This window comes from Eleutherodactylus coqui, chromosome 1, assembly GCF_035609145.1.
Source record: "Eleutherodactylus coqui strain aEleCoq1 chromosome 1, aEleCoq1.hap1, whole genome shotgun sequence".
Classification (NCBI taxonomy): domain Eukaryota; kingdom Metazoa; phylum Chordata; class Amphibia; order Anura; family Eleutherodactylidae; genus Eleutherodactylus; species Eleutherodactylus coqui.
This window is the reverse complement of record NC_089837.1, coordinates 328,929,429-328,952,330: the sequence shown is the minus strand read 5'-3', so window position 1 is coordinate 328,952,330 and position 22,902 is coordinate 328,929,429. Positions and strand designations below refer to the sequence as shown.

The window sequence follows — 22,902 nt, the reverse complement described above, 5'->3', positions numbered from 1 at the left end:
GGATGTGCGCTGTCGCTCAATTCAACTCTGGGACTTTGATTCTGAGATACATTGGGGATCAACATCCGTGGGCTCTAAGTTGAGTTCTCTAAAGAGCTGTTAGAATGAATCCTCACTGGTGTCCCTTATCTTTTTCTCAGTCTGGAGGAAGACTTTATCACCTGGCGTGAGCAGTTTTGGCCTGCAGTGTGTGAGCACTTTGGTGTAGAAGCAACAGGAGATGAATCCAGGTAGGTTACAGTGCTAAATGCTCATCTAGTCTTCTGTGGTCTTGTAACCTAGGTGTTTAGCAAATAAAGTATGGGTCCTTGGATCTTTTATACTATGATTGCATTAGAATAAACTGGACTGCTAGTAATCTGCTAACTGGCACGTTTATCTAGAGGTATGACCCAAAGTACCCAAAAGTCATTTTAAAAAAAAAATTTTTTTTCTTCCTCTTTGCTAGTATTCGTCAGTATGAACTTGTGGTGTACACAGATGAGAACATGAACAAGGTCTATACTGGGGAGATGGGTCGTCTGAATAGCTATGAGACACAAAAACCGTAAGTTGTTTTTCTCTGTTTGACTGCAATTGCTTTTGATGGAGCTTACAATAACTCCTGTAGTCACTGTGTGTGTGTGCTTGTCCGTCTTTCCGTCCCTTGTGCTTTTTGGTCATGGTAGCAATTTTTAAATTTAGCACTGCTTATTCTTTTATCTTCATAAGCAAAGAATGTTTTGGCTTCCATCAGGCTTTAGTATAATTTACAAGAACATTATTATTCTCTGCAGACCTTTTGATGCTAAAAATCCATTCCTGGCCAGTGTAACCTTGAACCGAAAGCTTAACGCAGGTGGAGAAAGGCATCTAATGCATCTGGAGTTGGACATTAATGGCTCAAAGATCAGGTAATTTAGAGTTTTGCTTCTAGTGCCTAAATTGCAAGTTTTAGATTGCATGATGCATAAACAAAGTATAATCTACATAACGTGTTACCTTTTTTTTCTGTCTAAGTAATATACCAGAAAATGCAGAGCTCTCATGTAGCATGAAATGTTAAGTTTATATTTAATAGGCTGTCTTATGAAGACAAAGCCTTCTATGTGAACTGTTTGGCATATGGATACCCTAGAGGGGGTCACAAACATGGGACCCCCACCCCTCTGAGGCAAAACATGGGAACCATCTTAGCACGGCACCTCCAGTTGCAGACATGGCATGTCCATGCACTGCATTTGAATGGCAGACATGTGACGCTACCTTTTCTCTGGCCAAAAGTGGCTTTCCCAGCTGATTGCTAGGAACTAGTTAAGCCTTTATGACTGTCAGCTTCCATTTGAAATGGTTTAATGGCGATGCCTTAGATCCTAATAAACTAAGAATATTTTAAAAATATTAGATCCAGAACACATAATGGCTAGACCTAAAATGAACAGGACTTCCTACAGCAGACTTTGTGCTTCAGGTTTCTGTTGGACTTTTTTTTCTCTTTCAAATCTGACAATCCTTAAGTAATAGATTTTCCAATTAATTTATATTCACCTCTTAACCAATTATATAAATTGCAGGGAAGCCAGGTGTTAGTTTGAAACACCATATACATAACTTCACTTATATTTTTCTTTGATCAGAAACCACATCAGATAGATGCTTGAAACAAGTCAGCAGATGTGGTTGCAAAATCAACAGTAAATCGAGCAGCCTGGGATAAGCATAGACCTATCCTAAGAGAAATAAAAAGGAACAGTATAAGGGCAGACTAGATGGAGCAGATGGTCTTTCGGTGTCTATCTTCTATGTTCTATATTATGGACTTGATCTGGAGCACCACCATTGCAAGACACTGGTACCTTGAAATTTCCTATGGACACTGAGCGCAATGCTGACTTGTATTGAGTTCTTTGATCACAAGGCTTCCCCAATTATGTTCCAGGTTTTTATACATTATTGGTAGATAATCTCATATCTCCTGAGTAATTTAGTCATTTGGGAAGTAAAATCATAAATAAAAACACTTCCCAAATCCCCACCCCCAATTAAAAAAAAATAAATTGAGAAGAAAATTGTGGCTGCTGTATTATGGAGCTTTTTCTCCAACGGCAGACAAATTAATAACCCCTAGTACAATGCTCTGCAGATCCCCATACAGCGACACTCGGTATGTTTTACGGCTCCGTAGTATGGCGACACAGGGACTCTGTATGGCACAGTATAGGTGCCTGCACATGACTGCTGTGCACACGATGCCTACAGCTGGCCATGCAGTAGGGATTTCAAATGGCCATTTTAAAATTTTTTTTTTGCAGTTTACAGTTGGCCTATAACGTTTGATCTGTTAAAACAATTCAGACAATGACTGATTTATCACTGCTGTATTCTGTCGCCTTTTCTATGCTTCCTTTAGGCCTCATGTCCACGGGCAGATTTTTTGCTGTGGAATCTGGAGAGGGTGTCCACCTCAGGATTCCTCAGCAATAAACCTCCATGTCATGGAATGTAAAAAGTGTTCTTCATGGACACGAGCGACAACCAATTGCGGTTTCTGCTTGCGAATGAGAAGTCGCAGTAAGCTCAATGTTCATGTCGTTCCTGCACAGACTGTTTCCCATGAAATCAATGGAGGCCATCCAACCCATGGCCTGTCCGCAATTGACATTGCGAATTCTGCAGGAAAAGCAGGAGTTCAAAAAATTTTTTAAATCTGCACTGTGGATGTCCGACAATTAGTCGTGTGGACCATCCTTAGTACAGAGAAGCCAGAAAAATGGGTCTGCATAGACTCCGCCTGCGCACATAGGTATGCAGGGTCACCGGCTTGTGCATTTAACCTTTAATGGGATGCAGATCTGTTAAGCACAGATGATTTTCAAATACAGCACTAAATCTCCAAAAGGCCAACGCTGCACAACCTTTCCACAGATTTCTGTCATTGGTTGGCATCTGTTACACACGTTTATGCCGCAAAAAGGGGATTAGCAGTAAATGGTCTAAATTGGCCTTCGTCCCTCCAGATTCTCTAGTGTATTGGCTTCTTTGGTGTGTAATACAATAGAGTGGAGTCATTCAGATTTTCCTCCTTCAAGCAATGAAACAACTACATGTAGGATGTCCATTACCAGAGATCTACTGAATAATTTCAGTCCTTGATGTATTTTACTGAATGATTGATTTTTAAAAGCATTTAAAGTACTTCCCTAAAAACTCTGTTCCCTTTAAGGTACGAGTCAGGCGATCATGTGGCGGTGTATCCAGCTAATGATTCCTCAATAGTTAATAAACTAGCAGAAGTACTGGGAGTAGACCTTGAAACTGTGATATCTCTGAATAACCTTGACGGTAAGTCTTCGGAAGAAATGCGGTTTTATTGCTTAGCATAGTAGCTGGGAAGACATTGCTACATGGGATTTTCTTAACGGTTTGCTTTGCTATGGAAGCTACGTAAGAATTGCTGATGTAGACTTCTGCCATCTGCTGGTACTTTGTAACCTTGCTCACAAAACACAAGGCCATATAGCATTCTCTTCATGTATCTATTGCAGGGAAGTTAAAATGTATGAAGTGTGACACGAGTGCTTTAAATTACAGAGTTGGAGAATAGTGCTCAGTAATGTGTGCTGCTTATTCCGGCTCATTTGTGAGCTTACCGTATGTACATAGATCCTACATTGATTCCTGATCTACTTGGCCCCAGCTTCTCCGACAATAACTGATCTCTTGAACACGGTGTTTGAAACTAACTTCCCAGTCTTCATTAGCGTGCTGAAATTGTTTCAACATTCTAGCATAATTTTTCTTGCAGAGGAATCCAACAAGAAGCATCCATTCCCTTGTCCTACTGCGTATCGCACAGCTCTCACCTATTACTTGGATATAACCAATCCGCCTCGTACCAATGTACTTTACGAGCTTGCCCAGTATGCCACTGATCCAAAAGAGCAAGAAAATCTACGAAAAATGGCCTCCTCTTCAGCTGAAGGCAAAGTAAGTTGCTGATGTAGCCTTGTTTGATAGGAAAAAAATTGACAATACTGTACACGTGTTTTGCTTTGATTGCATATATATTTATGGAGAGGTAATACATTTTAGAGGTGACAAATGGTGTTGCTCATAGTCATCGGCTGGGCGATTTAAAATCGGGTCAATTTTTGCTGAAGTGGATCATTCCTATTTTTTTTTTTTTTTTTTTTTTTTTAGTAAAAACTGCCAAAATCTTGGCTCTCTGTTTGAGCAGAAAGGACAGACGGGTACATTGGCTCAGCACTGCTGACTTGCAGTGCTGGAATTGTAGGTTTGAATCTGACTTTGATGGGAATTTGAAGCTGGAACCCCACCACTTCAAAGCAGCAGTGCTCACCACTGAACAGCCACAGCCTCAACTGTTGTTCAAGGGATATTTTGGAGGCTGAATTGGAGAACTATGAATCGGGAGTCCTGATTTTTCTAAATTCTGTTCTGAAATCGGGTCAGTCATTCCTGACCCAATTTTATTCCAATCACGCGACAGAGGCAATCAAAGTTGGGATTATTAACTCTGGGGAAAAGACTTAAGGGGCGATCAAATAACTATATATAACTACATTAGGCGACAGTACAAGGATCTCTCCCATGATCTGTTTATACTCTGGACTGCGACGGTAACAAGAGGGCATCCGCTACGTCTAGAAGAAAGCAGGTTTCATCACCAACATAGAAGGGGGTTCTTTACTGTAAGAGTAGTGAGACTGAAACTCTTCAGGATGTGGTGATGGCAAAGTCAATAGAGGTGTTTAAGAGAGGACTAGCCTTTTGTTTTCTTTTGAGCTCTACAACCTTACAGGACATAGACCTGAAATAATCAGAATGGTTGTTGATCCGGGTCTTGGAGTCTAGGAACTATCAAAATGCTGATCCAGGGATCATTCTAACTGCTATTATGGAGTCGGGAAGGAAGTTTCTCCCCCCCCCCCCCCCCCTCTTCCCCACTAAATTGGCTTCTGACTCATTGGGGTAGTTTTTTGCCTTCCTCTGGATTAATATGGGGGTTGGTGGGTGAGGGGGCTGGAAACAGGCTGAACTAGATGGATGTTGTCTCCCTTCAGCCTAACATACTATGTTACTATGTAAATCCTTACTCTTTTAATCTAGCATTGCTGTTGTGTTTTGCCCACATTTCAATCTCCCTCAGTAATCCAATGTGAATTGATTAGATATTTGTTGGTCGCCTATGTTAATGTTTCTACCACGGCTTTAAGTGCCTGCACAGGTTCAGGGCTTTATTATGACACCAACATGTTAGCACTATCCCTTATATTCTAGCAGTGATGAGCTTTTATAGTCATGATATATTACATAAATCTTTGGTGGCAATAGGGGTTTTGTGAATTTGTAACTTTTTTTTATTTTTTATTTTTCCTGCATCCAGAACAAAGCATGTGGAAACTTTGCAGTAGGTCTTGGTCTAAAAACGTACTGTCTTGTGTCTACATCTCCTATGTAGATCTGTCTCTCCAGGGTAACAATCTATGACTGAACCCAGTGTAGTCTGTCTGCACCTGCAGTCATGCACTCTTCTGTCTGTCCGCTAGGTTTGCAAGATGTAGGGAACAGATAAAAGAGGATATGGCTATAAGACTACATAAGATTTGTTTGTACTCTAGAATGGACAATGCCTGCATTAGCAAAGACCACTTGCAATGTAACATAATTTTTTGTTTTAATAGGGATATATTGGAGCCGTAAAACAAACAATTCACAAGCTGTACTTGCCCTATAAAGCCCAATGTCCACGGGTGGGTCGGATCCCACAGGCAGGAGCGCAAAGCTGAATCCCACCCGGCATACGTGTGTGGGAAGTCGGCGTCCGCGTGGGCCACTCAACTTCTGGGTTATCTGTACTGCAGATGGTCTGCACGGTGTGCCGTCTGACATGCGCAGTACAGATTTTTTTTATTTTTTTTATTTTTTCCATCTCCTGCTTTCACACGGGATTGTGGCCTGTCCACAGTATCAGTTGTGGATCGGACAGCTTCCATTGACTTCAATAGAAGCCCTCTGTGCGGGAACCGCACAAAAATGGAGCATGCTTAAATCCATTTGCGGACAATCATGCTTCCCTATCAGCGGCTTGATTTGAGGATCTCCCGTGTGGATTCCACAAATCAAATCCGCCCATGGATGTTGGGCCTGAGCATTCCAGCACATAGTTGTGACAAGTCATTTGCAACTGCCAAGTAAACAATATGCCTGCCTCCTGGCATCTTTGTGATGATCAGATTGATAAATGTTACCTTTGTATTTGAAGTGCAGTTTTGCTATAATTCTGTAGAATTTTGGGTGAACCGCTCTGCATTTCTATGTGAATACATAGTATGTCCTCCTTTTCTAGGCTATGTATCTGAACTGGGTTGTGGAAGCAAGAAGAAATATTCTGGCGATTCTAGAAGACATGCCTTCACTGCGTCCACCACTTGATCATCTTTGTGAATTGTTGCCACGTCTGCAGGCCCGGTACTACTCTATCGCCTCTTCTTCCAAAGTAAGTTGTTTAAGTACTACTCAAGTAGAGTGTTCTTTTCTACGCCATCGTGGTGCCACGGTGTCCTCTTGTCTCTGGCCATGGCAGTAAGACATGGTAACCAATGCATTCATGATCACAGCACTCCAACTGAGTGTTTTTGTTTTTAAGGCCCAGTGCACAGACAGATTTTTGCTGCGGCATTCCCAGCCAGACACCTGCTGCGAATTCCGCAGCAAAGTCTGTCCATGGCATGCAATGTAAAATTATTCTTCCACTCACAGAGGAGGAATCGAAGCATGCTCTATTTTTGCCAAGCATGACAAAGGCTAGTGGTATACTAGTCGAAACGTTGCAGCCATGCTTTGAAATGGAGGAATAAAAGTTTTTTGTTTGTCTATTTTTTTTTTACTTTTCTACTGCATTTTTGTGCTGCTGCAGACTGTCTTATAGGTTATCTTGGAACTATAGTCCAGATTCCTTTTTTATGGCGTTGCACTGCTGGATCCCGCCCTGTGGGCAATGAGTGAGTGCTGCTTGTGCAACTCTTTCTTCCCTGGAATTAAAGTTTTTATAGTATATGAAGCATACTAAAAAAAACTTTAATACTCTGTCCATTATTTTGTGGATGTGGATATGTATATTGAAGCGAACACATAAGCAAAATAAGCAGAGCAATAAAATAAAGAGGTCTTTTCCAATATTGAGAAAATCTGCAAAGATGATAAATGCACAGGGCACATTCATGGGGAAAGCCAAGCAAGGGGACTAAGGTGCGTGGTATTACATAAAATGTCCAGAACACTCCGCTGAATAAACACTGGTACACAAATCATGAATAGATCCCCACCGATGTTCAGGGTGATAATGTAAAGATCCTAAATGATCAAGGACTACTGGGTAACTGAGAGAAGTAAGACATAGACTTGATCAGGATAACTATAACAAATGAGTACAAACTCTTCCTTCAGCACATTCAGACGTGTATTTTGCACAGCGGCTTTGCGAAAGGAACTCCCTGTACAGATTGATTTATTTTATTTTTTTTTTTTACGTATTTTTGTTCTCCAAGAAAAATGGCTTAATTTTTATTATTTTGTGAATTTTGCTTGGGTGCCCAGTTAATATGGCTATAATCTGCCACAAAAAATGCTTTATTTAAAAAAAAAAAAAAAAAAAAAAAAAAAAGCTTTAAAATATGTGAAATCAGAGCAATTCTTACAAGCAAAAAATAAGTTAAAAAAACCCCACAATGAGTGCAAGAAAGCCTTAACCCTTTCCAATCCACTGTCTGCCATCTAAAGACATTATGATTTAAAGCTGGACAGCTCCAATGCTGGAAGACGTCCATCGGGGCTCTATTGCCAGCCTCTCTGCTGTCGGAGCCTATCTAACGTGTCACCTCATGCAGTACTGGCTTTAGCAAGCATATAGCGCCATTGTATAATAGCAGAAAAAGAGTAAGCCCCCCCCCCCCTAGGAAAACTAGAATACAAATTGGATTGGAAAGGGTTAAAGGGGTATTTCAGTTTGTGAAGTGAGTCTTCAAAAATTCCAGATATGACATGTATTTGTGCCATGTTTATGCACAGCTGGTTATGAGTATAAGGCGCACAGCCATTACCTTCCCATGCTGCCCTCCGGTTCTGAGGTTTGCCCATATTTTTCAAGATGACCACCAAATCCCTGCGGATATGCAGCTTGAACCTACATGTCGCACAATTTTCCGCTCTGTACTTCCTGTGCACTTCCTCTCTAGGTGCTGCCCTACTATTGGTAATCAGTTCCTGAGGGCTGAAGAGAAGAAAAGCAGTCCCTGGCCATTCCTACTGAGCAACCCCAACCTGTAACGCTGGGATGCCTACAGGACGTATCCAGGGCAACCTGGAAATAAACCTTTAAAGTGTCGGGAGAAGGCAATGGGTTCTAGAGTCGCAGACACAAAATCCAAAGCAGAACCACATTGCAAACTTTAAGACAGTTTGATTAGCATTCATTTTAAAGCAACTTTAATTATCTGTTATAAAAGGGATATTCAGCGCTGAATGATCATTAGTGTATCTTTGCTATTTCCTAATATATTCCCCTTGTCTGTTTTTTGCTTGTGATATAGGTCCATTCCAATTCTATCCACATTTGTGCAGTTGTAGTAGAATATGAGAGCAAGACCGGACGACAGAACAAAGGTGTTGCTACAAACTGGCTTAGAAACAAACAACCAAATGATAATGGACACAAATCATCTGTACCCATGTATGTCCGCAAATCTCAATTCCGACTACCATTTAAACCCAGCACACCTGTTATCATGATTGGACCTGGAACAGGTATCGCTCCATTTGTGGGATTCATCCAAGAGCGGGAATGGCTGAAACAGCAAGGTTAGTGGATGTAGTGAATCTAGAACCATGTAGAGGCTTGCCTTGTGGATATGTTTTTACTGGTTGCAAAATAAAAGCTACAGCCAAACCTTTGTTCAGCCCAACAGAGAATTGATTGATTATTTTAGTGAACTGATCCTAAGGTAGGATAATAGACGTGTTATCAAGACTGTTTCTGTGCATCTCAAAGCATCAATTCCCACTGCAGAGTTGTAGCAGATTCTGTTAACCCAATTCAGATGAATGGAACAGGTTTTGGTGTAATGATGGCCAGCACATGGATTTCTACAAACGCCACTCAGCTAAATGTGATTTCTCACAAAAATGTCTGACCTTTTGCCACTTGTGAGCATACCCTCAGGGTATGTTCTCATGGCTTTATTAGTATTAGATCCATTTCTCCATTTTTCCAACGCAGATCTGGAACACTAATGGGCACCACAAATGTGAGTTTGAATTTTGGAATTTAGCTGTGGCTTTATAGGAGGCTTTGCGTTGTATTTAACGGGGTAAAAATGTGCATGTTGCCCGATGCAGTTTCTGCATCAAGAATTGACATTTTTCCATACCATATGAACTATCACACTGATTTCCATAGCATCCAGTGCAATGCTAAAATGGTTCTGATTTTGATACAGAATCTAAATCACAAATACACCGTGTGAATGGGGCCTTTATACTGGTCAATATGTTTAGTAAAAAAAAAAAAAAAAAAAAAGGTTGTGAACCATAGGGGATTGTGTGACCTTTTTTTGCATTCTTGTGCAGGTAAGGATGTTGGCGAGACGGTCTTGTATTATGGTTGCCGACATGAACATGAAGACTATCTTTACAAGGAAGAGCTTACTAAATTTTATAAAGATGGCGTCCTCACTCAACTGAATGTTGCCTACTCCCGGGATCAGAAAGAAAAGGTACGAGACACGTGGTTGCACCATTATTTGGTCACAGAACAACATCTATAGCCTTCCTGTTCCTGGAAAGTGGCCCCAGTAGTGATGGGGTCCCCCATTGTGGCCCCTAGATTGGCCATAGTAGTAAAGAGTGACACCACCCACACACCCACACACACGGACACTCTTGCATTTTTATACACACACGGACACATATGTTTATATAACAGACAGAACCAGCTGCATACTCACCTGCATCCAATGTGGTCCCAATGGCAGGTATACAGGCTGCTCTCAGATGTCCCCAGATCTGCTGCCATGAACCGAGGGAGGGCCGGTGAGAGCTCATCCTGCAGCTGCTCCTCCTTGTACCAGGGATCATGTTATCTTCCCTCCTCCTCCGCCGTTGTCAGTGTGCTATCAGCACTCATCTGTTTGTCTGCTCTGCTAGACAAAACAAGCCGATAGAGAATCTGATACTGACAGCAGCACGGAGGGTGAGGGAACTTGCTGCACAGCCGGCGGGCCACAGGAAATGAGGCGGAGGGCTGGATTCGGCCCACAGGCCTTGTGTTTGACAAGGGTGTCCTAAACTATATACTCTTTGTCAATAAGAGGATTTTAAATATTGAATTATGATGGGGTGTTAAGCACTCTCTAAGGGGTTTGGTTGATCTACTTTAGACCAGGAATGTCTAACCTTTCACTGAGGGCCACATCAGCCTTATGGTTGCTTTCAAAGGGCTGATTGTATAGTAAGGACTCCTTCACATGAGCATAGTACGTGTACAGTTTTTGCACGCATAATACGCAGTGAATAGAATCCATTGATTTCAATGGGTTCGTTCACATGAGGGGGGTGCTGGTGGCCTTCTCACATTAAGCGCATTTGCCTGAAAAAAATCTGCGGCATGGCCTATTTTGCTGCATATTACGCACTGCAATATGCCATTGACATGAACGGCCTGCTGCAAATACACAGGAAACCTGCATATTCACTCATTTGCGCACCATTTTCAATTAGTGTATGTGTTTTTTTTTTTTTTTTTTTTGTGCAATTACACAGTGTATCTGCACCCATAACATGTTGACGCGCGCGAAAAATGTGGGTGTAAGTGATTTTTTTTTTTTTTTTTTTTTGGTAGTGCAAATATGCAGCGCTTTTACACGACCAAAATGTGTTTACACGTGTGTGAGTGAGCCCTAATAGTGACTCAGTAGTCAAAGTGACCTCCACAGTAGTCCCAGTGGAATGGAACTGCAGGCATGCTGCTCAGGCAGGAAACAATAGTGGCCAACCCCTCCCCTCCTCCATAATGCTTTTTTAAGTACGGGCTAATGAGCTGAAATGTCTTTCAAGCTTTGATATATCAATTTCTCGTCTTACAGATTTATGTCCAGCATCTTCTAAAGAAAAACAAGGAAAATGTGTGGAAGCTGATTAATGAGGAAAATGCTCACATCTATGTGTGCGGGTAAGTGGCCTTTTGGCACCCCGTCATTAAATTGTGTGTTCTTTTTTTGTATAGGAGATTAATTCTGTACATCACACAAGCCAGGCTTACCTGTGACCGCCCCCAACCCCCCCCCCCTCCCCCTGCTGCTGAAAAGGGTGTGCCTAGTTTAGTACTTGCCCCCTTCCTAATCGCATAACCTAAATATACAACTGGCCTCTGGAGCTGAGCCTGCTCCATGACTGCTGGGTGTCAGGTCTTTGCCGCAGCTGACTGCCACAATTTGAGCAGTTAGCTGGTTGTTGATAGGTCGCCATTGCAGCCTGGGGCCTAGTGAATGCTCCCAGGGCTACTATGCATGTATCTATTTCATTTCACCCAACTTAAGAATTTTTAAAAACTTTTTGGGAAATTTTATATGGTACATTAAATCGTACCATTAAAACATAGAACCTGTCCTGCAAAAATCAAAAAATTATGTTGACTGAAAAATAAAAATGTGTTAGCCCTTGGAAGATGGTGATAAAAAAAAAAAAACAAATGAAAAATCTCTGCTTTTAAACAGAATTTAAAAAGTTATGTTGGAAATTGCAATAACTATAAGATGTGTTCTTTCCAAAATGCTCTGTTCTCTAGATATTGCAGCTATTGATTCCTCTGACCCCCTGGTTGTTTACTGCTTGTTGCCAGGGAAACGGATCACCTCTTCTATGGAAAGAGTACAACAGTAGCTGGTAGCTAACCAAAAGCTAGTGTGCATGCAGGTCTGAGATACCAGCTAACAGATGTAGATATAAGGGCGCAAGCGCTGGCCTCCTCTATTTCTTGCCATAGAGGCGATCTGTTTTTCATGGCAACAAGTAGTACGCAACCGGAGGGGAGAGGAATCCAATATCTGGAGAACAGAGAGCATTTTGGAAAAGTCTTATGGGTCAGTACAATGTTTTGTAATTTCACGCGCGTTTAAATGGGATTCCTTTTTTTTTTTTATTTTTTTTTTTATTTTTAACTCTGCACTCAAATCCATAATTTCCGTTAGCATAGTCACATGACGGCTTGTATTTTGCAAAAAAAAAATTAAATACTACAGTTTTTGGGTACGTACAATGTGTAATTTTTTTGCGGAGGGGAGTACAAGTAGAGAGACACGAAAGAAACAGGTGGACGGTCATCTGGCATTCATTGTACGTGTGACTGCTCAGCAATCGCAATTCAGCGTTCCTTAGCCTTCAGAAGAGATTTTCTGGGACTATGTCCACCTTGCAACAATTTTCATGAAGTAATCAATCTGAGGAGTGTTTCTATGCCTTCACTATGCCTTCTTTTAAAGTTCACACAGTCTGCATCTACACTCCCTCTAATCTCCAAGAGTCCATCATCTATTACCAAACAGGCCCTGCCACAGACATCCTCGACCGCGTTGTCTCCTGTATTTCTTGTGCATGAACCTCCTCACCATAATCATGTGTGACTTCAACATTTCTATTGACCTATCCTACTCGGCTCCCTCCAAACTCCAGCTGCACCCATAGTCTAGGACTACTCATACAGTCCCATGGCTTTCAGTACTACCTTTACACTGATGACAATCGAATCTACTTCTTTGGTCCAAATGTTACCTCTGCTCTCCAGAATGTGGCCATTCCTCTTCCTGCTTTCCTAAACGTAACATGGAACAACCGAAACTCCTAATTTTTCCCTGAACTGAAATCTGTTGCAATCAATGGCTCCAAACTTTCTCCAGTTCCACAAGTCCATCATCTTGGTGTTGCACTGGATTCCACCCTCTCCTTCAAACTGCACATACAAGCCCTCACTGCCATCTCCAGCTCAAAAACATACAATCTTTCCTCAACTCAACAAAAATGCTAGCCCATGCCCTCCTCTCCTGTCCAGACTAATGTAACATTTTCTGTGGCCTCCCTTTAAATACCCTTTCACCCCTCCAATCCATTCTCAAATCTGCTGCCTGGCTTATCCACCTCCCCTTTTTATTTTCCTGACTGTCCCCTCTACCAGTACCTTTACTGGCTGTCGATCGCCCAGAGTATCTAGTTATCCAGTTCAAGTTATCGATTCCATACAAGGATGTCCACAACCCCTTAATACACCCCAAATATATCACTGACCCAATCTCCTGATACTTTCCTACTCATAGCCTGCAGTCCTTGCAAGACATCCTCTTCTATCCTCTAGTGTACTCCTCACATAATCGTCTCGTGTGTCACCTATACTCTGCAACTTGCTACTGCAACCCATTAGATCTCCACCACCTGAAAGTTTCAAAAGGAACCTGAAAATCCACCTCTTCATATTAGCCTACAACCTGCAGTAAGGGTTCCTTTACTCAGTGATTTATTGTGCGCTCGTGCAGACTGTTTATACAGGCAGATAAATCGTGAATGAGAACTACTTAATATTTAGTACTTAAACTGAATGATTAGTGACCGAACCAACAGTGACTTTCATGCTTGAACGAAATTAAAGCCCAGTGAACAAATTATAAATTGTTTTCAAAGACATTTACTTTTTTTTACATTTTCTGCTGCATCTTCTGCGCGTAATAAAGTTTTTTATTTTTCCGTCGACTTACTTGAGCAATGGCTCATTTTTTGCGGGATGTCTTGTAGTTTACGGTAGTACCAATTCAGAATGCATATGACTTTTTATAGCTTTTTATTGCATTTTTTTTCTGGAAGACAGGGTGACTGAAAGAGCATTTGTAGCGTTCTTCTTATTTATTTTTTTTTCAGACTACGTTCATTGTGCCGGGTAAATAATGCACTACTTTGATCGGACATTTACAGATGCGGCGATACCAAATATGTATTTCTTTTATGATTTAGATTTTTTTGTTATAGATATGGCAAAAGGAGGGTGATTAAAAAAAAAAAGTATAAGTTTAAAAGTGTGAAAAAGTTGTAAAAAAAAAATATTATGATTTTGGTATTGGCATAATCGTACTGGCCTGTTGACTGACTTTAATACATTATCTATACTGATTAGAGAATGCAGTGAAAAATAATAATAAACATGCCAGAATTACAGATTTTGTTAATCTTGCCACTGGAAAAAATGGAATAAAAAGCAATAAAAATTTTACATGTTTCAAGAAATCAGATAAATGAAGACAAGAGTTCATCCTGCAAAAAAAAACAGGTCTTTCTAGAGCTCTGGCAATGGAAAAATAACATTAATACGGCTCTTGGAATGTGGCGACACAAAAGCAAACCTTTTAAGAAAAAAAAAATGTTTTAAATGTACAAAAATAGTAAAACATAAAAAAACTGTAAACTTGGAATCGCCGGAATCGTGCTGACTCAGAAAATGTGATCACGTTATTCTGCTCACTGAACGCCGTAAAAATGAAAGAGAAAATTCCCAATTTCCCTTCAAATTTTTTTTACAAAAGTTATGCAATACATTATATATACCCAAAAATGATGCTATCAAAAAGTACAACTTGTCCCGCAAAAAACAAGCCCTCATATGGCTGTGTCAATGGAAAAATAAAAGTTATGGCTCTTGGGACGCAACTGCTAAATTAGTTGAAATTAAAAGACTAGACAATTTAAAAAAAGGTGGTAAAAACCCGCCACTCAAGGGGTTAATTGCAAAGTCTTTAATTAGAATGGCAGCAGATTTTTCGGTCTCCAGTTTCTATGACCCAGGTGTCTGCATAGTTGGTCTATAAACAAGCTGTGCATTGGGATCCTATAGTCATGTGCTACTTTCTTACACTTGGTACAGTAGCAAGAAGGGGGTAACGCATGACTACAAGATCAGACTACACAGGTTAGTTTACAGGCTGTAACACTGGAGATGTAAGAGCTGTAAACAAATTTGCAGAATTTCTCTCATTACCATTTAGAGCACCTGAACTACTAAATAAAAAATAAAGAATAAAAAATTTGCAAACATGGACACCTCCCTTACAGCACTTGTATCAAAATCTTCCTGAGCTAGGAAATTTCCGTTTCCCTTTCCATCTGTGTGCAGGAGAGGCGGGGTTACAGCTCCTTTTTCGGATGTCGGTCACATTGCAGGTTACACTTACACATGATGTAAACTGTGTGCAATTGATCCTTAACCCCTTAACGACAGCTGATATGCCTTTTGACTGCCTGTATCAGCTGTCTATGTATGAGGAGAGATTGCTACACACACACACACACCCACACCATTCCTACAGGCTATACAAGTTAAAAACATTATGGGGCAGTCACTAAGGAGTTAAGTCCTGCCATTGCAGGCTGTGTATGAAGGGAGATCGCGCAGCTATCTCCCTCATACACCACGGGCGCCAGCTGTTTCCTACAGCGGACACCCGCAGGCAACAGCTCCAACAAGCGGCGCAGCTCATCGGGGCTGTTAATCTTTTTAAATGCCCCGAACGCTGTTCAGGAGTCCAGTACGGCCCTCTGAGATCACAGGGAACTGGGCAGGTGTCACAGCAGCCGGGGGCTTTCTGTAAGGCCCCAGGGCCATCCTGGCAGAATGCCTATCAAGCCATGCCGGTGGAGTGGCTTGATAGCCTGCCTGCCCAATAGCAGTATGATGTTGTCCCCTCTAAAGTAAAATTTGTTGTTTTGTTTTTTTTCCTCGTAATAAAAGTTGAACACTTTTGCCATATTTGTAATAAAAATCTAATCAGACAAATGCATATTTAGTATCATGTCTAAGTATGATCTATCAAAGTAACGCATTATTTACCATGCATGATGAAAGTCCTCAAAAGAGCGGCAGACATACGCTTTTTTGGGGTTAACTTGTCTTCCCAAAAATGCAATAAAATTATCAGTCGTATGGATTCCAAAATGGTATCAACACAAACTACAAAGTCCCACAAAAAATAAGCTCTCACACAACTATGTTGACGGAAAGATAAAGCAATTGTGCGCAGTTGATGGTGGCCTTTTAAAAACTAAATACTTTTTGGGAAAAAAAATACAAGTAGTACAGCAAAAAACAATATAAACTTGGTATCCTAGTAATTGTACTGACCCATAGAATAAAGTTATGTTATGTCATTTTAGTTGAAGCTTGTGTGCCGTAGAAACGAGACGCACCAAAAGATGGTGGAATTTCTTTTTTTTTTTTTTTTTTCTCACTTTAGCTATTTTTACATTTTTCAGTACATTATATGGTACCATGATTAGTACCATTTAAAAAAAATAGAACTCTCCCTGCAAAAAAACAAGCCCTCATACAGCTATGTCAATCGATAAATAAAAACCAAAAAAAGCTCCGTTGTAAGGGGTTAATGCAGTAATGTTGAAGTACTATGGTCATTGATTACAGTATTCATTGGTTCTATTTGCTACATACAGTGATGCCCGCAACATGGCTCGTGATGTGCTGAGCGCTTTCTACGACATTGTTGAAGAGTACGGCCAGATGGATCGCAGTCAGGCCATAGATTACATCAAGAAACTAATGACCAAGGGCCGTTACTCCCAAGACGTCTGGAGTTAATCACCACAAAGCCTGCAGTAAGAGGACTGTCCAGAGCTACTGTTGGAGATCTGCATGAGCCAGTTTACGTAAATCTAATAGACTATCTTTTTAGAACACTTTTTTTTGTTTTGTTTTTGTTTTTCTCTTTTCCAAGAGCTGCAGCGACTTGGTGTAGTACTGTTAACATAATTTTGAGACGGTTATAGTTAGAAATTTACCAGTAAAGAAAATATCTGATCTCATAGGATACCAGTGGTCAGTCAATGTGATGCAAAAGGACTCTTATATTAGTAGCATTTTAGACCTGTGCCTGCTGTTCAGAAAATCTATATATTTTTCTTTTTGTTTTTTGTGTTTTTGCTGTGGGGAGGGAGCGCTTGTAACTTCACTTGAGATACAAGAAGGCACACAATCATGAAGTCAGTGGGTCTGCAGCAAAGACCATTTACTATACATAAGGCAATCTTCTCTTCTCATATCATGTAGCTGCTTTCTTGTATTATGTGCCAGTTATCAATGGATGAGCTGCAATATATTTTTCATTGAAGCATCCAATGTATTTTAACTTTTGATAGACTAATTTTGCTAATGAAGTTATACAATTCCTTATGCACAGCTTCGATAATGATTAAGAACCAAGCCACGTAGATGTCAGTATATGTAGACCACCTGGTGCCATTTGTGGCTTAATGGTAGCAAGAGCTCTTCCTGTGTTCTCAGGCCCCCACCTTTCCAAACTAAATCATAACCAAGATTCACTAAAAGCTGAGAGAAGCTGCTTTCCTTTGTGCCTTACATGTACACGGCTTTTCTCTAGTTCCTAAATGGAACCCATCAGACGAATTCTTTACATTGCCATTAGTGATCACAAGGTCTAGGGAAGATGGACCTTGTTTTGCTTGAGCTATTACAATACAGATTACTTCTGTATATCACAACCAGCATTTTCTGTTCACTGGAGCATTCCCCATTCATTCCAGAGGTTTCCCCTGGGCTGTCAAGCCAAGATGGGTCCATTATGCATTACGTGGCTGATTCGCTATGTGGATGCTATGATCAAGTGGATATAATAACTGAAAGAGCTGCAGGATAATGACCGGGTTCTGTGCTCCCCTTCTCTGCATTTTCATCTTGGCATACAATCCCAATTCTTATTGCTGCTGTTATGTTGTAAGATCCTTCATCGAATCCGATTTCAAGAATAGACTATTTAAAAATGCAAACAGTTGTAGATGCCCATCTACCATACCACCTCTTCAATTTTTTTTTTTATTTATTCCATAATACTTGTAGACTGAATAGCTCTCTATGAACGTTTTAATCATCTACAATGGGGTTGTCTTGAATCTGTTTGCTGCTCACTAACTTGATTCAGGAGACTTGACCAGGTCACCGCAGTAATGTAGGTTGTGCTTTAAATGACTCTTCTGTAGTGTGGTAGACATCACTGGTAAGTGAAGAGTTTACAGGACCTCTTGCTAAAATGGTAAAAATGTTGCTTTTTCTTATTTTGTTTGCCTTTAATGTTGGTCCATGTATGTATAGTTTATCAGAAAACATCTGTAATGGTGAAAGTGTTTTTTTTTTTTTTTTGTTTTTTGTTTTTTTTCCTCCTTCTGTCTGATGGGATTTACAGATTTATATACCAAACAGAAGAAATGGCGGAGTGAATGCAGCTTCACAGATCTAACATTTGTGTTTTATTACTATTGTAGCCAGTGAGCTGTTCTGATGAGATCACTTGAGTCACCTCTGGGTTTCCTGATCCCAGACAGTATGGGCTGGATAGTTGTAGACAGCAGTGAAATATATCAATTGCTCCAGGGTTTGTTTTTGTGCTATCTTATATATGGTCTGTTGATATTCCATCATAAATTTTAACCATTTTTTTTTCTTCTGTACTGTATTTAAAAAATTTTTCCCTTTTTTTCAAAATGAGCTTTTTAATAAAAATATTGTCAATGATTGTAAATAATTTTAAATATGCATTAACCTTTGAAATAAAATCTACATCTTAAAACTTATACGTGGCTGTTTAATGTGTTAACTCCAACCCTGCCATATATAGTAACATAACATAGTAACCTAGTAGGTTAGGCTGAATGAAGACAATGTCAATCTAGTTCAGCCTGTTTCAGCCCCCCACCGTTGTTGGTCCACAGGAAGGAAATAAAAACCCAATGAGCCAATTTAGCTCATTTAGAGGGAAGAAATTCCTTCCTGACTCTATGGCAGTCAGAATAATCCCTGGATCAATATTTGAGTTCCTACCTAACTCCAAGACCCGGATCAACAACCCCGCTGGTCACCTAATGCCTATATCCTGTAATATCGTAGCGCTTTAAATAAATCTAGTCCTCTCTTAAACTCCTATGGCTTTTGCAATCACCACATCCTCAGGGCTCTTTCACACAAGCGTATATCAGCCCCCCCCCCCCCCCGCTCACCCCCGGCGCACCCGAGTACTTTTCACCCGAGTAGTGAAGTACTCGAAAATCGCGGTGCTCGATTGCGAAATCGCCCTTACCGAGTACGTTCGCTCATCTCTAGTTACAATGTGAGTAGTAAAAACTAGTGAACAGACACACAAATCTAACATTTGTACGCCTGTTCAGACGGCATGGACCCCGACACATACACGCCAAGGCTGCTATGCCGTTGAGCCCCCCCCCCTTCGCTGGCTTGCCTCTCTCCTCCCCATCGGCTACTTGCAATGGAAGGGGGTGGGATGGGTGGAGCTAAGTACCACCCCAGTCTCGCCACCTCACATCGCTGGCTGCAGACAAGGTGCGGGAGCTTAGCTTTGCCCTGTCCCTTGTCCGCAGCCAGCAATGAGAGGAGATGGGGTGGTACTTAGCTCCTCCCTGTTCTGCCCCATCCCATTGGAATCAGCCAGAGGAGAGAAGAGGGAGGGAGTTTAGCAGTCACACTGCTAAACTCCCTCCCTTCTCCGTCCGCTGTCATTGGGTCCCATAGGATCCCATGCAGCGGCTGACTTATTCCGGCCCAAAAGATAGTACCAGGACTATCTTTTGGGCCCAACGTAAAAGTGCTCGGGGCTATATTGGCTGGCCGGGTGCTTTTACATCACAAGAATACGGCCATGTGATCTGATGCATTGGAATTCAATGCATCAGACCACAGCGTATATCAGTTGTCCGTGAAAACAGCAGGCCGATATATATGCCAAAAAAGAAAGATGTGGGCTCACCTCACCAGCAGTAACTTTCAATGTTGCAGGAAGATCTGGGATCCAACAGGAGCTCCATCCTCAAGTAGCCGACGGCAAGCGGCCAGATTCCATATGAGCAGAAAATAGAGATGGAGGAGAGCTGCTACCGTTAAAAATTTCCTTCTTTATTGAATAAAATAAAGCATACAGCTCACAGGTGACGCTGAACGCGTTTTCGGCAAAAGCCTTTGTCAACAGCCAAAACAGGCTGTTGACAAAGGCTTTTGCCGAAACGCGTTCAGCGTCACCTGTGAGCTGTATGCTTTATTTTATTCAATAAAGAAGGAAATTTTTAACGGTAGCAGCTCTCCTCCATCTCTATTTTCTGCTCATACGATATATATGCCCTCAGGCAGAGTTCCACAGTCTCACTGCTCTCACGGTGAACCCCTCACTGTGTTGGTGATGAAACCTGCTTTCTTCTGGAAGTAGAAGATACCCTCTGGTTACCGACGCAGTCCTGGGTATAAACAGATCATGGGATCATAATCCCAAATTTGATAGCCTCGCTGGGTATTCTAGTCCTCATTCCGTTTATTAGTTTAGTTGCCCTTCTTTGAGCCCCTTCAAGCACTGTAACATCTTTCCTGGCTTTCTTTTGAGTCTTAAATATTTTGTACCAAGGACTGGATCAGGAACCTTTCCCAAAGCCTCTTTACCGGCTTTTCTGATCTGCCAGAATTTTAATCCAGTTCAGTCCTTGACACCAAATATATATACTGTAACTTATTCACTAAACCAATAATGCCAGTTCCATGAAATCCTCCGGTGGTAACCTGTTCCACTCACTGATCACACTCACTGTCAGATCAATGAGTGGAATAGGTTACTACAGGAGGAGGGGTGTTCTCCTTCAATGGAAGTGTTCAAATAAAGGATGGGCAAATATCATCTGTCTTGGATGATTTGGTGAATTCTGCACTGAACAGGTGGTTGGACCCAATGACCATGGAGGTCTCTTCCAACTCTACCAGTCTGAATCTAATCAGAAGTCTATTTGGCAATGCACCAACTTTTAACTTAAGGGAAAAATGTGATTATGCTTTATCATGACGGCATACACATGGAGGTTGTTCTCTAGACTCCTGTTGGGACAGCAGGCTGAAGATCTCTATGGATGCTGCCTGACCTCCCTACGGAATCTCGCCGCAGAATTTCTGTCCATGGGCTTTGGGATCAAAGTGCCTGTTCTGTATAATGTCCAACCAGGTTTTAACTAAATTGGGCAGTATAGATAAAGATGTATGAGTTAGTCACCAGCCAATATATGTAAATGTACAAATAAAAAGTGCATTAGCATGTAAGGGTGAGGGGGGGTACTGTGAGTACGTTCTAAGGGAGAGTTTAGAAACTGAATAAATGAAAGGGTTGGATTAGGAGATATGATGGGTCTCCCTAAGGAGACGTCTACAATTTTGAGTATTGGTGATCAACTAAATTTGTCTTCCTGAGCTGCCCCAGTTCACTGGAATGCGCTACCTCAGACAAATCTTGGAGATGGGAGGTTTGTTCTACAATGGAACTGCACGGCTCATTCACACAAGCATTTCAGTCTATGAATATGCAGCGTATTCGCATACTAACTTTTTTTTTGGGGGGGAGGGTGGTGATGAGAGCTTATACATTGCATATTTCATGCTTGCAAAAATAAACAGATGTTCCCCATTGATTTTTAGCCTTTAGTCTAAGATTGTTGGCACCGTGGTTCCCTGCTACAGCAGAGCTGGAGGGTCATACTAGACCCTGGCCAGCTTTGCCAGTGACTAATGGCACTGCAGGGGCTGTTTTCCCATATAACTGGGGCTCCTATGGATGCCCAGCTACAGTGGGAAAGTATCAAATACAAAAAATTTTTTAAAGTGTCCCCCCGCCGCCAGAGGTCTTACATGACGTCATGGGGACATAGTAAAAAAACATAATTGCATACCTAAGTAAAAGAAAATTCTAGAATAAAGCAATACATGCATAAGAATGAAAATAACCCCAAACCCACGCCAACCTAAAACGTCCCTATAAGCGCCCTGTAATCCAAAACCATACAAACTATATATCAAAACGAGGAACCAATCATTTTTTTCCCAGCTTTTTGCCCCTAATAAAACTAAAAAATGGGGGGGGGAAAGTCAGTAAAAAAATATTTAAAAAATAACCCTATATGTCACGGGAAAAAAAACGCAGCAAAAATTATTTTGATACCCCCCCCCCCCCCGTTCGGCGCGAGACAATCCCGATGCAGGGGTTAAAAAAACAACCCGCACAGCGCTTACCTGAATCCCGGCGGTCCGGCGTCTTCATACTTACCTGCTGAAGATGGCTGCCGGGATCCTCTGTCTCCGTGGACCGCAGGGCTTCTGTGCGGTCCATTGCCGATTGCAGCCTCCTGATTGGCTGGAATCGGCACGTGACGGGGCGGAGCTACACGGAGCCGGCATTCTACACGAGCGGCCCCATAGAAGACTGCAGAAGACCCGGACTGCGCAAGCGCGGCTAATTTGGCCATCGGAGGGCGAAAATTAGTCGGCTCCATGGGAACGAGGACGCCAGCAACAGAGCAGGTAAGTATAAAACTTTTTATAACTTCTGTATTGCTCATAATTAATGCACAATGTACATTACAAAGTGCATTAATATGGCCATACAGAAGTGTATAGACCCACTTGCTGCCGCGGGACAACCCCTTTAAAGTACAAAACAGCTTTGTCCTTAAGGGGCTAAAGTTAGAGGGAAATATACCAGAAGAGAGGTTATGTAGTGTTAAGGAAATTTAATGTTTCGTCAATATGCTGTGAGGCTCCAAATCAGAGGTGGTTATGGCGGCAGCCGTGAGAAAGCAATGGACACAGATATGACAGTGTCTTAAAGCAATCTACCTTTATTACAAAACATCTTTCTTTATCTAGTACTAGCTTACCCGTCGCGCGTTGCTGCAAAGACAGACAGACATACATTCGTTTTTATATATCTAGATAACAACCAATGACAGCGCAGCTTTCATGCTACCTCAGTG

At 41.5% G+C, this 22,902-nt stretch overlaps 1 protein-coding gene across 4 annotated transcripts in view; it reads left to right on the top strand.

Moving 5' to 3' along the window:
- POR (cytochrome p450 oxidoreductase) overlaps positions 1 to 18,687 on the top strand; it is a 60,837-nt gene extending 42,150 nt beyond the window's left edge. For all 4 annotated transcript variants that reach the window (XM_066575127.1, XM_066575125.1, XM_066575124.1 and 1 more), the window contains 10 exons: positions 141 to 230; positions 449 to 547; positions 777 to 893; positions 3,203 to 3,321; positions 3,785 to 3,966; positions 6,350 to 6,499; positions 8,592 to 8,859; positions 9,628 to 9,773; positions 11,142 to 11,227; positions 16,537 to 18,687. In XM_066575127.1, coding sequence (XP_066431224.1) covers positions 141 to 230; positions 449 to 547; positions 777 to 893; positions 3,203 to 3,321; positions 3,785 to 3,966; positions 6,350 to 6,499; positions 8,592 to 8,859; positions 9,628 to 9,773; positions 11,142 to 11,227; positions 16,537 to 16,681 — 1,402 coding nt within the window. In that variant the 3' untranslated portion in view covers positions 16,682 to 18,687. The remainder of the gene's footprint in view (positions 1 to 140; positions 231 to 448; positions 548 to 776; positions 894 to 3,202; positions 3,322 to 3,784; positions 3,967 to 6,349; positions 6,500 to 8,591; positions 8,860 to 9,627; positions 9,774 to 11,141; positions 11,228 to 16,536) is intronic.
- The last annotated feature ends 4,215 nt before the right edge of the window (positions 18,688 to 22,902 follow it).